The sequence below is a fragment of the Saccoglossus kowalevskii genome, chromosome 5, assembly GCF_978046115.1.
Source record: "Saccoglossus kowalevskii chromosome 5, keSacKowa6.1, whole genome shotgun sequence".
NCBI classification, from domain to species: Eukaryota; Metazoa; Hemichordata; class Enteropneusta; family Harrimaniidae; genus Saccoglossus; species Saccoglossus kowalevskii.
This window is the reverse complement of record NC_140645.1, coordinates 13,330,240-13,343,785: the sequence shown is the minus strand read 5'-3', so window position 1 is coordinate 13,343,785 and position 13,546 is coordinate 13,330,240. Positions and strand designations below refer to the sequence as shown.

Sequence of the window (13,546 nt, the reverse complement as noted above, 5' to 3'; positions counted from 1 at the left end):
GTTGATTTTTCGTGATCGATCTTTGAACATGGGTACCCTTCCTTTGTCAATATAAGTATAGCGACTGACATCACCCACTTGACCTGTTGACCTCCCCCTATACTATGAAGTGGTGTGGTGCATTTAAAGCATGCTGGATGAAACCATTGAATTAATAGGGGTGGAAGTGTAAAAATGTATGATGGGGTAATTTCTGAATTTAACATTATAGTTTTACATGTTTTAAAAAAGTTACTTTGTATTTTATAAAAGTACACATAAACCAAATATTCTATCTATTGTATGCTGGATCTTTAAAATATGATTTATTTTGGACTTAGACATATCTTAGTCATTATCGGTAATAAAAACAATTTTTTTTCAACAGAGACAATTTACATCTGAAATGGTATTTTTGTATCACAGGTCATCAGAAGTGGTGAAAATACAAACAAAATTTTTTTCTGCAAAAATGTAAATAACATTTTAGTACGATAAGTGTATTGCTACAAGTCCCAAAAACATTTTTTCATGTATGTATGTGCCAATTTTTCCAATTTTCAAAGCAAGATTTAACTTTGTGTGTAGTCTTCCAATCGTGAAAAACTAAACCTTATTAAACTAAGATGTGAGAGAATTCCAATCAGAAATGGAAATTGTGTTATACCTCTATCTCGGGCCTTGGCTGTCCCTCGGCTTTGCAATTCAACGTTGCTGGTTCGGCTTTTGGAACTATGATGCTGGTTGGATGCTCCGTAATCCGAGGTGCAAAGTCATCAGTGTGTCGTCTGGCCGCAGCAACTGTGAAAGAAATAATATCAAGAGATTAGTAATTCAAGTCACACAGTCAATTGATGAAACTGTCAGCAACTCCTGTAGTCTGTCTTCGGTTTACACAGATGTGGGAATTATGGTGACGATGTTCGCGAAATTACAATTTCGGCTAGTCCAGAGAAGTATCCTAGAAGAGATGGACAGCTGCATCATGCTCACAACCACACTTGACCATTCATTTTTGTTTTATTTTTATTTATTCAAAAAAATGTGAAAGTCTAATAATGTGATCATTTTATCTATGATAGTAAAGCAGCAAACCAGGGTTGATAACGCCTCACTGATCTGTCCTGATAATCCACAATTTGAGTTTATAATTATACATTTATGCAACAACATGAACAAGATGGCTGATGCAGTGAGTAGCCCCATACAGTTTAACCCTTTGAAATGCAAAGCCAAAATATTTCCTCTTTCACAATTTTTTTTTTCAAATTTTTTCAAAGAATTTGATCAAAACCAATGGCCAATAGGAAATTATGTCAAGCTGATCCAAAATTAACAAAGGAATGACAGAAAAATGTTAAAAAATGTACAAAATGTTGCACCCAAGATTTTAGCGGGACATTTTGATGCCACATTTTGCCTATTTCTATGTATTTTATTCATAATTGTTTAAAAGTAACCCTAACCCAATTCATAATTTGACTAAATGGACATTATTTTTTTCTGACTGCAAGTCTTGATGGACATTTTAAAAAATTCATGAAAAAAATTAAGCATGATTTACTTTTTGGAAGAACACTACTAAAACATTTAAAGAATTTCGTTGACTGGAATATTTGTTAAAAATTAAATTAAAGTAGGTAACTGCAGGTCAGCCAGCGAAAAGAAAAAAATGCTGATGAAAAAGAAACTAGTGACAGAAGGGTACAGTTGTTCACAGACAAAGTGGTATACCTTTCGCAATGGAAACTTAATACACAGACACAATCGCCTGCTCGGAAATGGTGTAAAACACGTAATATAGAAGGGGTGTACAGGTGAACATTTACGACATAAGAACAAAGCACATTTGAGGATGCTCATTTCAAAAATCCATCCAAACCCAAAGTACATTGAAAAATATTTCTACTAAATTCACGAGTACACATTCGCATCCACTTAAAATATTCGGTGTGATTTTAAGCAGTAAAAAAATTTGGTTACACCATTTGATTTTTGTCGCTGGCCCCAATTGACGGAACTTGATATACACCACTTATAAGGTAAGCCAAATAATGGAGTCTCTTAAGATTTATTCGAAAATTGGAATTTTGGAATTTGAGCTTTCTGATGGTAGTCCACATTTGTAACAGGATTACTAAAATTTGAGGACCACGATGAAAGCATGCGATTGATATGCGAAATAAACTGAATGTAAAATTTTTACTGCGCGGAATTTCAACGATTTGATGATTTAAGAAAAGCCGTTATTTTTAATAAAATTAGTTGAAGACCCTTCCATACTTCCGTGTTTATAAATCGCCACTTTTTAATTGTAGTTTGTATTAATCGTTCTTTTGTTCGTCATTGTTCGTGTGCATATTTACATAAATGTATATCACATATGTACGAACAACATACGCTACTGGAATACGTCAATTTCAAACGATAAATTTCAGATGCCGCACAGGAAATAGAACAAGCATAACTTTTGAGCGGTACTTCATTTAGGTTTTGCCTGTACGAGTTTAACTTTAAAAAGTACAAAACATAGAATTAAATAGAACCAATTTCGACAGCAGATTAAGCTACAACGAAGATTTTACACTAGCTGATAATATATATGAAAGTTTGTGTAAGACTATAATATATATGAAAGTTTGTGTAAGACTATAATATATATGAAAGTTTGTGTAAGACTATAATATATATGAAAGTTTGTGTAAGACTATAATATATATGAAAGTTTGTGTAAGACTATAATATATATGAAAGTTTGTGTAAGACTATAATATATATGAAAGTTTGTGTAAGACTATAATATATATGAAAGTTTGTGTAAGACTATAATATATATGAAAGTTTGTGTAAGACTATAATATATATGAAAGTTTGTGTAAGACTATAATATATATGAAAGTTTGTGTAAGACTATAATATATATGAAAGTTTGTGTAAGACTATAATATATATGAATGTTTGTGTAAGACTGAATGAAAATTGTTCAAGTTAAATTTATTTTAACCACAAGAAAATATCTTACAACAACAATAACAGACAGTTTTTCGCTCATACGCTGTCTCAGTTTACAATAAAGCAAAGAAAAGACAAGAATGCAAAGTTTTGTTTTGAACTGTGATAAAAGATGGGAGATGTTATGCTTCTCTTTTAATCCTGGATCATCTCGTTAAAACTACTTCTACTTTATAATAGAATTGGTCTGCATTCAGAGGCAATTAGGCCAAGACATGTAATTTTTACATCTACCACAGTTCCCCTATTGTGGTCACAAGGTCTCTTCTCATTAAACAAACTATACAAGTGCAGCTATTCTCATCCTGACTCGTGTTTTGCTTTTCCTAATGTGCACCACGTAATTAGGATACTCTGAACTGACCCTGCTTAAAAGGGTGGCCAATTTTGAAATGTCAATAAAAACTTGACTGCAAAATACACGCAGTTCGTCAGCTTTGTGAGAAGCCATTCACGGTGGCGAGTTGTTGGGGTGTGAATTATATGTTGTGCATTAACAGGCAATTTTTCAGTGAATCGTTTTCATACTGGGAACAAATCAGCAGGGTAGAACAGAGATTGTTTTGATACATGTTGATCTGCGAGTATCATGGCGAATAAGCTGGAGATAAATACCGCTAACTAGAAAACAATCACAGAAAGCATTGATAGAAAATTTTGAGTTCTAACATGGTTTTGTTTGAAAATTAATATTTAAGAATAAAAAAAGACATCAATTTTTTCAAGCAAATTGCATGGAATCTATATTGTAGCTGTAATTCAGAATCAATAGTCCTGGGAAAATCGCGATTCTGACCTCAGTTTTGAGTACAACAGTGATCCTGCAATGTGGACCTTATTTAACACTTGGACATATCAAGAGCCATGTTACATTCATAACAGCTGTCGTATTACAACAGATAGATGAAAGTAATTTGCTTCGGCAAATCTGTTACAAATATTTCTATACACACATATATAAACTACTGCATTTGAATAATGAAATAAAAAAAAAAAGCGTCAAAGGGATTAGACTTCCTATAAACTCATCCGTTAATCAAAGACCGGCTTAATTTCAAAAAACCTGAATGAATATATCCTTGATAAGGTAAGTCAGTTCGTTAGAATGGATGATCGGTAACATGTTGAATAGTGTAAACTAGCATCAGACTTTCTATTCTACTCCAAGGTCAACAATCATCAACTCATTTTAGTTTTATTGATTGGTCCTTCATTGCACACTTTACAGCCAGCCAAACAAATTAGCACTATTGGTGTTGTGATATATCAGGCTACTGAATGATTAACATGGAAGGAGTCCATTGGAGAGAGGGAGATAGAAGGCTAGAGTCAGTCGGAGAGCTAGGAAAGCACTGAAGCAAAACCCCAAACAAAGTAACCCTAACCCAATTCTCTTTCTTTTGGTGTTTAGTTACTTTTTTGTGTGTATTACGGACGTCCTTCGCTACAACTACAGCCCAACAAAATGTGATTTTAACCTTTATCAGAGTGGTAATCCATGGTACGGTACATTCCTACCAACAGAAACCACACCTAAGCACAGAAGGCTGGCGTGTCTCTCTCGCATTTGTCATGATTTAACAAGCCCAAAGGCATCTATTTAAGTGTTAATATAGAATACAGTTAAGCACAATGAAATGGCCGTTTATTTTTTTTGAATTGCAGGTTTTAGTGAAAGTCAGTAAATTACACGATTTTTTTTTATATTTTAGTTGATTTATATTGCAAGCCATTATAATATTCCATTTTCATACTACTACACCATAGCCATATGTTCTATATAGTGAGATGATGGGGAATAATTCGGTGAATGAAAGCCATTCTTTTTCAGAGAGCACTGTCCATATGTTATAGCCATTCTTTCTTTTTAAAATAAATAAATAACCAACAACGAAGTATAACATTCGATTGAAAATACATGACAAATTCATTTTTCTTAGCATATGTAATCTGCTCTGTTTAAAGATAAGCATATTTTCAAGTACTCTTCACATCAGATTACTAAAACCAAAAAATATTGTGTGGAGAAAAAAAAATTATGTTCTATTTATATATTAATAAATGCAAACATTTCAGAAAATATGTAAAAACTAAAAAAAATCAAAGTGTGCTGCTAACATGCAACACATGTCTGACACTTTTCCTGCTTTCTTTAAGTTCAAATTTTACTTCCTAATGTTTAATTTCCCAACATACTGAATTTTAATTAATGATTTTAATTCTGCCTAAAACTGCCAAGAATTTTTGAGAACTGTTTCTCAATTGTTTTTAAACATAGAGGGATGCCTTCACGTTTTTTTGCTGGTCGTTAATGCTTCATTCCTCCATGCTCATCCCCCATCAACTGGGAACACTAAAAACAAAGTGAGAAAACAAAGTGCTGGAGATTGCCTTTAATGATGTTGGCAAGTTGAAAGATACAACCCAGGAGTTTGACAAAGGTCACAGCCAGGCGCTGACTTCACAAAACAGACTTTACTCACCAGAAAAATAGAACAGAGCACCTAAAAAGATCCGCAGACAATACATAGTCCTATATAAAACACTCCAAACATAACAGTCAGTCCATGTTCCGGTCAAAAATCTCGATGTGGCCAACAGCAGTTACTATCCATGCATGTTTGACACTGTTACAAATGACTCCTTGTCAGACACTTAATCAATCGAAGCTGAATGCCTCCCTCCACCAAGATTAATGAGACTCCAAATATTTACAGTCTTAAATGCCGACCAATAGCAGCACAACTCTCACTGTGACTGCCATAGGACTTTTGTCTTTAGTGCTTGACTTAGGGGGTCTGAAATTGTGAGAGAGCCTCTAGGTGTGTATGTGGGGGCAACAACAAAGCTGTCCAAATCTCTGCCTGATGTTGGGGAGCACAATGGATGAGTTTACAAAAGGTTTTGTTACAAGGCCAAGGATTGGTTATAAAACAAACAAACTACTGATCAATAGCTGATAAATTACACAAACAAAAATAAACAGTTTAGATCACAGCTATTGTCTTGTTTTCACAGAGAAATTTACAACCAACGAAAAAAAAAAAAGATTAACTGTAGTATTTAAAAAAAGATACTCTTTTACCACATAGTGAATTTTTAATCCCTAGAACTGTAGATAATCTCTATATCCCACCTGATTAAAAGTGAGAAAACCTTCATTTAAAACATTAAAAACATGAAAGTCTAAAAATAACACAAATATACGATTGAAGGGTCCCAAATTTAAAAAATATTATTTTCATTTTGAACAAATGTTAGCAAAATATCTGTAATGCTGAACAACACTGATAACTATGGACTACTATTTGTTAGATTGGGGGGGGGGGGGTTTGCATTTGGTGCATCATTTCCAGCCTTTAGTTCAAAACACAATATTTGCTACTACTGTAAAATACTTTATTTTAGCTGGGATAAATTTTTGCTGAAAAGACATTTTGGAATGTTTTGTATGGAATTTATTTTCCCTGATTTTTGACGAGTAGAATGTAAACTATAGAAAAAAAGGTATATTCGCTGGGTTTTATTTTCACTGAATAATCGCTTCTGCAAAAATAGCAAAAATTTGTTACGAATGAAAATAAAGTGTTTAACAGTAATTTAAAAAAAATATATTAACAAATAAGATAAATATAAATATATAAATTCAGAAAACTTGCGTGTAAGTCCATCTAAAATTCCCCACTCCTCACTTTAATAATGCTCCTCCTCACTGAGAAAGGTTTTGAACAGCAAGTGCATGTACCAAAGTTGGCGCTCAAGGTCCTTTATATTATAAAAAGTACCATATGGCTTATCCAGTCTGATGCTGTGCGCGTCAGCTTTAATTAAAATTGCTAACATTCATCTTTTGATAGGGATTTAGACTTTATTGCGCTGCGTATTGTGGAATGCCAATCACTGGTTTTAGTGAACGACATGCGCCACGGCAAAAATGAACAATATCTACAATCAAGCAATGAATAACAGAACTACAAGCGGCAGGGTGTACGCTTTCACAGTGTGGTTTCCTTTACTGCAATAAAGGGATGGTTTATTAAAATAACTGATTTTTTTCTTTATGATAATATCATAAGGAAACCATAAAATCAAAGTAAGGTCGATGAGTTGTGATCCTTTCTGTGTTAGATTTTTTTTTTCTTGTCCAAAATTTACGAAATTTTTTTCTGAAATGTTTGACAATTGCAGCTTTAATTTTGAAGTGAGTGGTGCACCAAATAAAACAACCTCTACAAATTCAAAACAAAAATTCTAATTTCTGGTTCTAATTGCAGTAATTCTTTTTCAAAATAGACTATTTTATAAAATATGTACGTTTGGAAATTGACAATAGCAACAATGCAGTCCTGATGCTAGAAATTGTTTGGTGTATAGTTCTCGTTTTCTATTGTTAGAGCAAAGGTTTAATTGGACACACAGACAAGTAGCATTTTCAATTAAATTAAATTAAATAGAAAGCCTTAATTACTGTGCATGACGTATTGTAACAATATCAAGATCACCTTGATATACAAGTATTTTGACAATGCTGCGTTATTCAGTGTATATGCACTCCATATGCAAATTACACCACCATATTTACCTAATCAAAAGCATGCCTTATTTTAAAGCCAATTAGATACTACATTTGTTCTAATAAATGCAATTTTCCATCAGTTAATGTATGCTTTTATTAGAAATATTCTTCACAAGTTAAAGAACATGTTTGTTTCTTTTTATTTCAGAATATTTGTGGTTTGTACTCTACAAAACACACACATCAAACAGATAGATTGGTACAAAGAAAGTCTTCCTCAATAAACACAATATATTTAATAACCTTTCCACCACCAGACTACCTTACTCAAATTTTTCTGCACTTTTTTCTTAGAATCTCCAATATTTGTGGAAATGAATCCTATTTTTGGAGCCAACAGGTAAAATTTGAGTAAATTTTCAACTGGTGGTGAAAAAAACTGTAATATGAATACCCTCGCCCCCATAAAATTTGTTTTTTTATTTGTCAAAGTTTATCCAGCTGATGATCAAGATTTTTTATAAGCTTTCATACCATCTGTAGAATTGAGTAAGACTTCTGTTTGCGATTAACAAACTAGATCTTATGAAAAGTTAACATGTAGAGACACGATTTTGAATAAACTACCTCAAAGTTAACAGTACGGCGTAAGGGGACAGTGTAGTTCAACTTCCGGTTTAAGCCGGCCAATGCCTTTAAAGAAAGACAACATCATCCTTATTATCAGTTAAATCTCTTTTATTCAAACATCAATGTCTTCTTAAAAAAATGAGAGGCTGCTAATTTTCTTTTCATTCTACTTAAACAAATAAATAACCCTCAATTGGAAAAAACAACACTTATCTGGTTTCCATAGTTATACAGACTCCCCTCATCTGAATCTCATTTCGTTTAAATCTGTCTTCCCTGTAGGAGTGTTAGCTCAACTTCAGTTACCTTGGCAACAATGAAACCGCTTTCCTGTCTCACCAGTGCTCATTTTGATTTGATATTCTAAACTTTATTCACCCTAACCACATAAATACAACTTTATGACAAGTTGCTTATTCTTTTCATGATTTCAGGAAAGACAATTCAAAAATACCAGTAGTTTTCTAATTTGTTTCAAAATTCCAATCTGTTGATTTATCTAACAGACAGATGAGGTTAAAAAAAAATATTTTCACGTTATTCTCACCCTTGTTTGAGAGTGGTCGGAGGTGAAGTAAAGAATTTTGACTGAGAAACAAAATAGAGTAATTTTCCCATGGATATATAAGTCACAAGTTACTCAAGATTTGGAGGGAGGTGTTGCCATGTCAACAAGGAAGACACTATTTCCTGCAGCTGGTGGTATTAAATCAGCAGGGAGCTGTCTAAACTTGGTGATTTGTAAGATCTACACTTGAGGTATCAATGTCAATAACACACTGAAGGAGATTTATTTTAATCAAGAATTTGATGAGCTTGGCAGCTTGGCTGACTGGATAGGAAGAGACATTGAGTCAACTCTCATTAACATAGCACAAGTTGAGAAGTAGTTGACCTATGACCTGAGAAAAATAAAGACCCTAACAGAAAAGAAGAGAATATTCCTGAGATATTATTAAGAAAATTAACTGTTTGCATCCAAGCAATGACAGAAAATCGGTGAAATTTGTTGTGCTAAAATCGTGCTAAAACATCCTATATTGTACTGTATAAAAAAATGTTTTAAACAGTTCTCTAATGTACAGTTACATGATGGCTCAGCACTCCCTGTAAGGTTTAACGTCAAGATAAAAATAGTCCCAAATATTATACGATTTGAAATCAAAACACACCTATGTGTATACATACGCTGATCTGTTAAAAAGTAAAATATACTGGGTTTATACCTAGCTAACATTTGACATCAAGCACGTGCTTGTTAATTTCGTGTTTTTTCATTCATAAACACTTTTTATTGAACACAAGCCACACATCAACACTTTCCCAAAGTGCACTCTAATTTTTATTAAGAGTAGATACAAATGATCCATGAAATGACTTGGAGCCAATGTTTAAACAGTTATTCACATAACACTATACGCCCAAACCCGGAGATCAAGACACTGTTCTTATCAGTTCCACTTCATTATATTTCCTTCCTTCCTTCCCACCATCGCCCCGAAATAATCAATTCAGCCATGGCACTATTGATTTCTATTGTCCGTTAAGTTGGCGGCACCTCCTTAAAATGTCTGTTTTTAAACAAAACAGGAAGGGGTCACTCAGCAGGTGAGGTCAAATATTATCATATCACCTGATACTGTATTGCAGGATTTCAAATTTCATTACGAAAGCCGATACGCAAGGAAGTCGTATTACCGGTGCCGAAAAATATAGCCCTGATAGTATACGTATGGAAGTTAATGGACCCTCCACTGATGTGCAACGTTTTTGAACATAAACTAAGCATGGCGGTTAAACAAACTATCAGTTTTGATTCGTGGAGTCAACATTTGTTATACTTTTAAAAGTAGACCAATGAAATTAAATTAACAAATGGATTTTGAATAAAAATTGTGTACAACCTTGAATACTATAAATTTGTATCCAAAATAATATAGACATCGAAGGAAAATTAGAAAATTTGCAAGAAATATTGTTCAAACTCTTTGATACAAATTTAAAAAAAAAATGTTGTAGGAGTTTTTCAGTATTTAAAATAATCTTCAAAAAAAGGTGTGGAAACATATACAACAGTTCAGTTACGGAACCCAGTCAGACAGGACTTATTCGTTCACACTTTTTATTGTTCATGAAAAGTCAGAGGACAAGTGGGTGTTTAGTATGCCCTGGGGGGCTTCCATACTGGCCATCTCAGACCACCGAAACCAATAAAAAGCAACGACTGTACACTAAAATATATGTATGTCAGCAGTAAACTCAATCGTTAATTGTATTTTATTTACCAAAGGGTTGACCCACAACCTGAAAAGAAGATTTATCTGCAATAACTTTTTGGGATAAACCAATCAATAACAAGACATCATTTAAATTTCTTGATGAAGATGTTAATGGTGATCATAATATGCTGGTGCTGACGATGATAATGATGATGATAACGATGATGATAATGATTTGATGATGATGATGATGATGATGATGATGATGATGATGATGATGATGATTTACTAGGTTTGCATATGTATTTGTGATTGTAAACTTTTGGCCTTGAACATGAAAATAGTGATTCATGGCTGCCATGCACCTTCTCACAATGTTTGTTGCTTTGGAAAGGAAACCCCTTTGTTTACACAAAACTCATACAGACAGACCTGAATTGAGTTGTCTCATTCGATAAAAGTCACATAATAAATTTAACTGGGTACTTACAACATGATTGTACTTTAAAAAAGTTTTAATATTTGAAAAGGTATATTCTGCAGTGTTAAACCATGACGATAAAGTCATCGTTAATTTGTTCACAGTTAATTTAATTTCTTATTACAGATTATTACATTATAATGCAGAGTGTTACACTGTGCTATATTTTGTCTAGTTAAATATTTTATATTTAGCCATCATAATCTCGCCTGGGGAGGTTTACATGTTTCAATAAAGTGTACATCTGCACTGTATTCCCGTTATAATATTGTGTAGTCATACAATGGATGGCTGTGTGTTATCGCCGCTATGCCCTAAGACTGCAGATGGGTGTGGTTGCAAGATGAAAGCATCACATATTTAGTTTTTCGAGCTGTTGTTCCTTTGCCATATTAAAATTATGCTTTCATAATGAAGACACAGCTGCAAAGCATCTTGGGATATTTATGCAAATTTTCAGACCTTAATGCTTGAGATTCCTATTAAAAATATTTCATTGGAATCTCATAGCCATTAAAGGAAAGGAAAGGGGGATAAGGAGATTTGGGTGTCCTAGACCACCAGCTCCAATAGCAACTGAAGTCAGGATAAGGTTACAAATCAACACACTGCCAGGCTCATGTCAGCAACATTGGGAGCCAGTTTGCCTGGTTGCCATGGCAATAATCTCCATTGGAGGCAAGTATGAGTTAAACACTGTCAAAACATTATCCTGGTTTGTGTCATTGATACAGGATGTTCCATCTTCTTAGAAGTCACGCTTGGCTGAGGTTACCTGGCACCTATACTACAAGTTTAGAGAGACTGGACTTGTTGGAGGGTTTTCCCAAGCCGAGCTAATAATAAGAACAGTCTGTGATAATCATCACCAATTCTGAGATCATTATCTGGTGGTGTGGTGGACTTCCCTTGTGGTTTCAAGGTTTTGTTGGCAGTGGAAAGTTGATGGCTCACTCAGTTTTTGATGAGTCTCACAGAAAACCATAATTGGATTGTTTGTTTCTCGTTATTAATTTGAGACACTGCGTTATAATTTAAGACACATTGTCGAGGGGAGAGGGGGTAGGATTTGAAAAAGAAATGCTTTACACACTGAGTAACGGAACACAAATTCACTCATGAAATTTGCATCGAAAAAAATGTTTTCAAGGAAATTTATTTATGGTGTTATTTAGTTGTTTTTTTCAAAGTAAACTTGCTGATATGTCTTGAATTGAATGAAACTTACATGTACATGTGCTTGCTTGTTTCATATGTACTATGAAGTCACCTCCTTTTTGAGTTTGTATGCAACACAATATGAGGGGACGACTGTGACAATTGAGATGGCGCCGAAATAAATCACTTTTTTTTTAAGTTTACATATGCTTTTATTGGAGATACACACCTAGGAGCAAAAGTTAACAAGGTTGATAGGTAATTCAACAGACACAAGAAACTTCAAGTAGGATTTATCTTCTTTTAGTTTTAAAACTGCCTCAAGCTAAGTCTGGCTTTTTATGTGTATAAAGGGGGTGAAAATGAAGCAAAACTATGCTTATCATGTTGACAGAAAAATGCAGCTCTTCTATGTGATGACCATCCATCCCTTAGGCTCCCACGGTAACAGATACCATGGATACCACACAATGAGGATCTGAATCCTCACTTGCTGGCATCCATTTAGTTTATTTATGTGGATCAATTCCCTGATCATCCGAGCACAATTATTCTCAACTATATCAGGCCGTTTTTCTGTTTGTTTGTCTCAAACCAGTCACCAGATCTACCGGTTTCAACTTGAGAGGGGGAATTGCAATCGCAGTATTTGCAAGGTTTATTTGTTTCTTGGTGACAGCTATTTAACTTGATAATGGTGAATCGTAAACACAAGATGTAATTACAGATGTAAGAATTCCTCCACTATCAAAAACCTGTCTACAACAATTTTTTTTTTTTTATTTCAACCTGTTTTCACAGTGAAGGGGTTGGACCATTATATTATATACCGTGGGAAGGGGTGATGGTAGCAAAACAGAAAATGATTTTTTTTATCATGAATAGTATTTGGTGTCTATTCCTGTATGACTTTTAATTCAAAGATGTCTAATGATCAACCCCTCAGTTGTCCCTAATCACAATGTGGGTGAAACCAATAAAATATAGGAGGAACAGCTACAACTGAAGATGTTTTCATAACAGTGTCTGTCATGCCAAGCGACATGGTTTGATAAGCTGGAGGGTTACCATGGTCATTGCATCTTACACTATGATTACACAATCAGTTGCAATGAGATACAATGGGTGTGGTGGGAGGTGATCCAGACACAGCTGCTTTGGGGAGGAACAGTTGCTGTCTTGGAAGACAGTATAGATAACCTAAGATTGAGTAATCCGGCAAGGTTTTGTAACTGAGAAAATCACTGCATTGCAGTCATTGCGAGAGTCAGTAACAAAATGTGCGCATCATAGTTGTTGTTTTTTAAATCAGAATTTTTGAATAATTGAGAGAATAATACAGTTCATATCATAATAAAAGCAGAAATTCAATGACAATTTTGAAAACTACACTGGCATTGACCAGAAAATGTTCACCCCCTTTGAAGAAATTTTGCATTTTCAGAGTGAAAAACTGGACGCCCCACTTCAAAAAGACATTCTGCACTTCCCTAGAAGGTGAAACACTACACCCCCTCAGAAATACACTAACACTAATCATTTTAAAGCAGC

General features: G+C 34.1%; 1 protein-coding gene across 1 annotated transcript in view; it reads right to left on the bottom strand.

Moving 5' to 3' along the window:
• The window catches only part of LOC100375589 (roundabout homolog 2-like), a gene marked incomplete at its 5' end in the record, with an annotated part of 127,459 nt that overhangs the window by 42,837 nt on the left and 71,076 nt on the right, over window positions 1-13,546 (bottom strand). Inside the window, one exon of the mRNA XM_085498732.1 lies at window positions 647-780. Coding sequence (XP_085354858.1) covers window positions 647-780 — 134 coding nt within the window. The remainder of the gene's footprint in view (window positions 1-646; window positions 781-13,546) is intronic.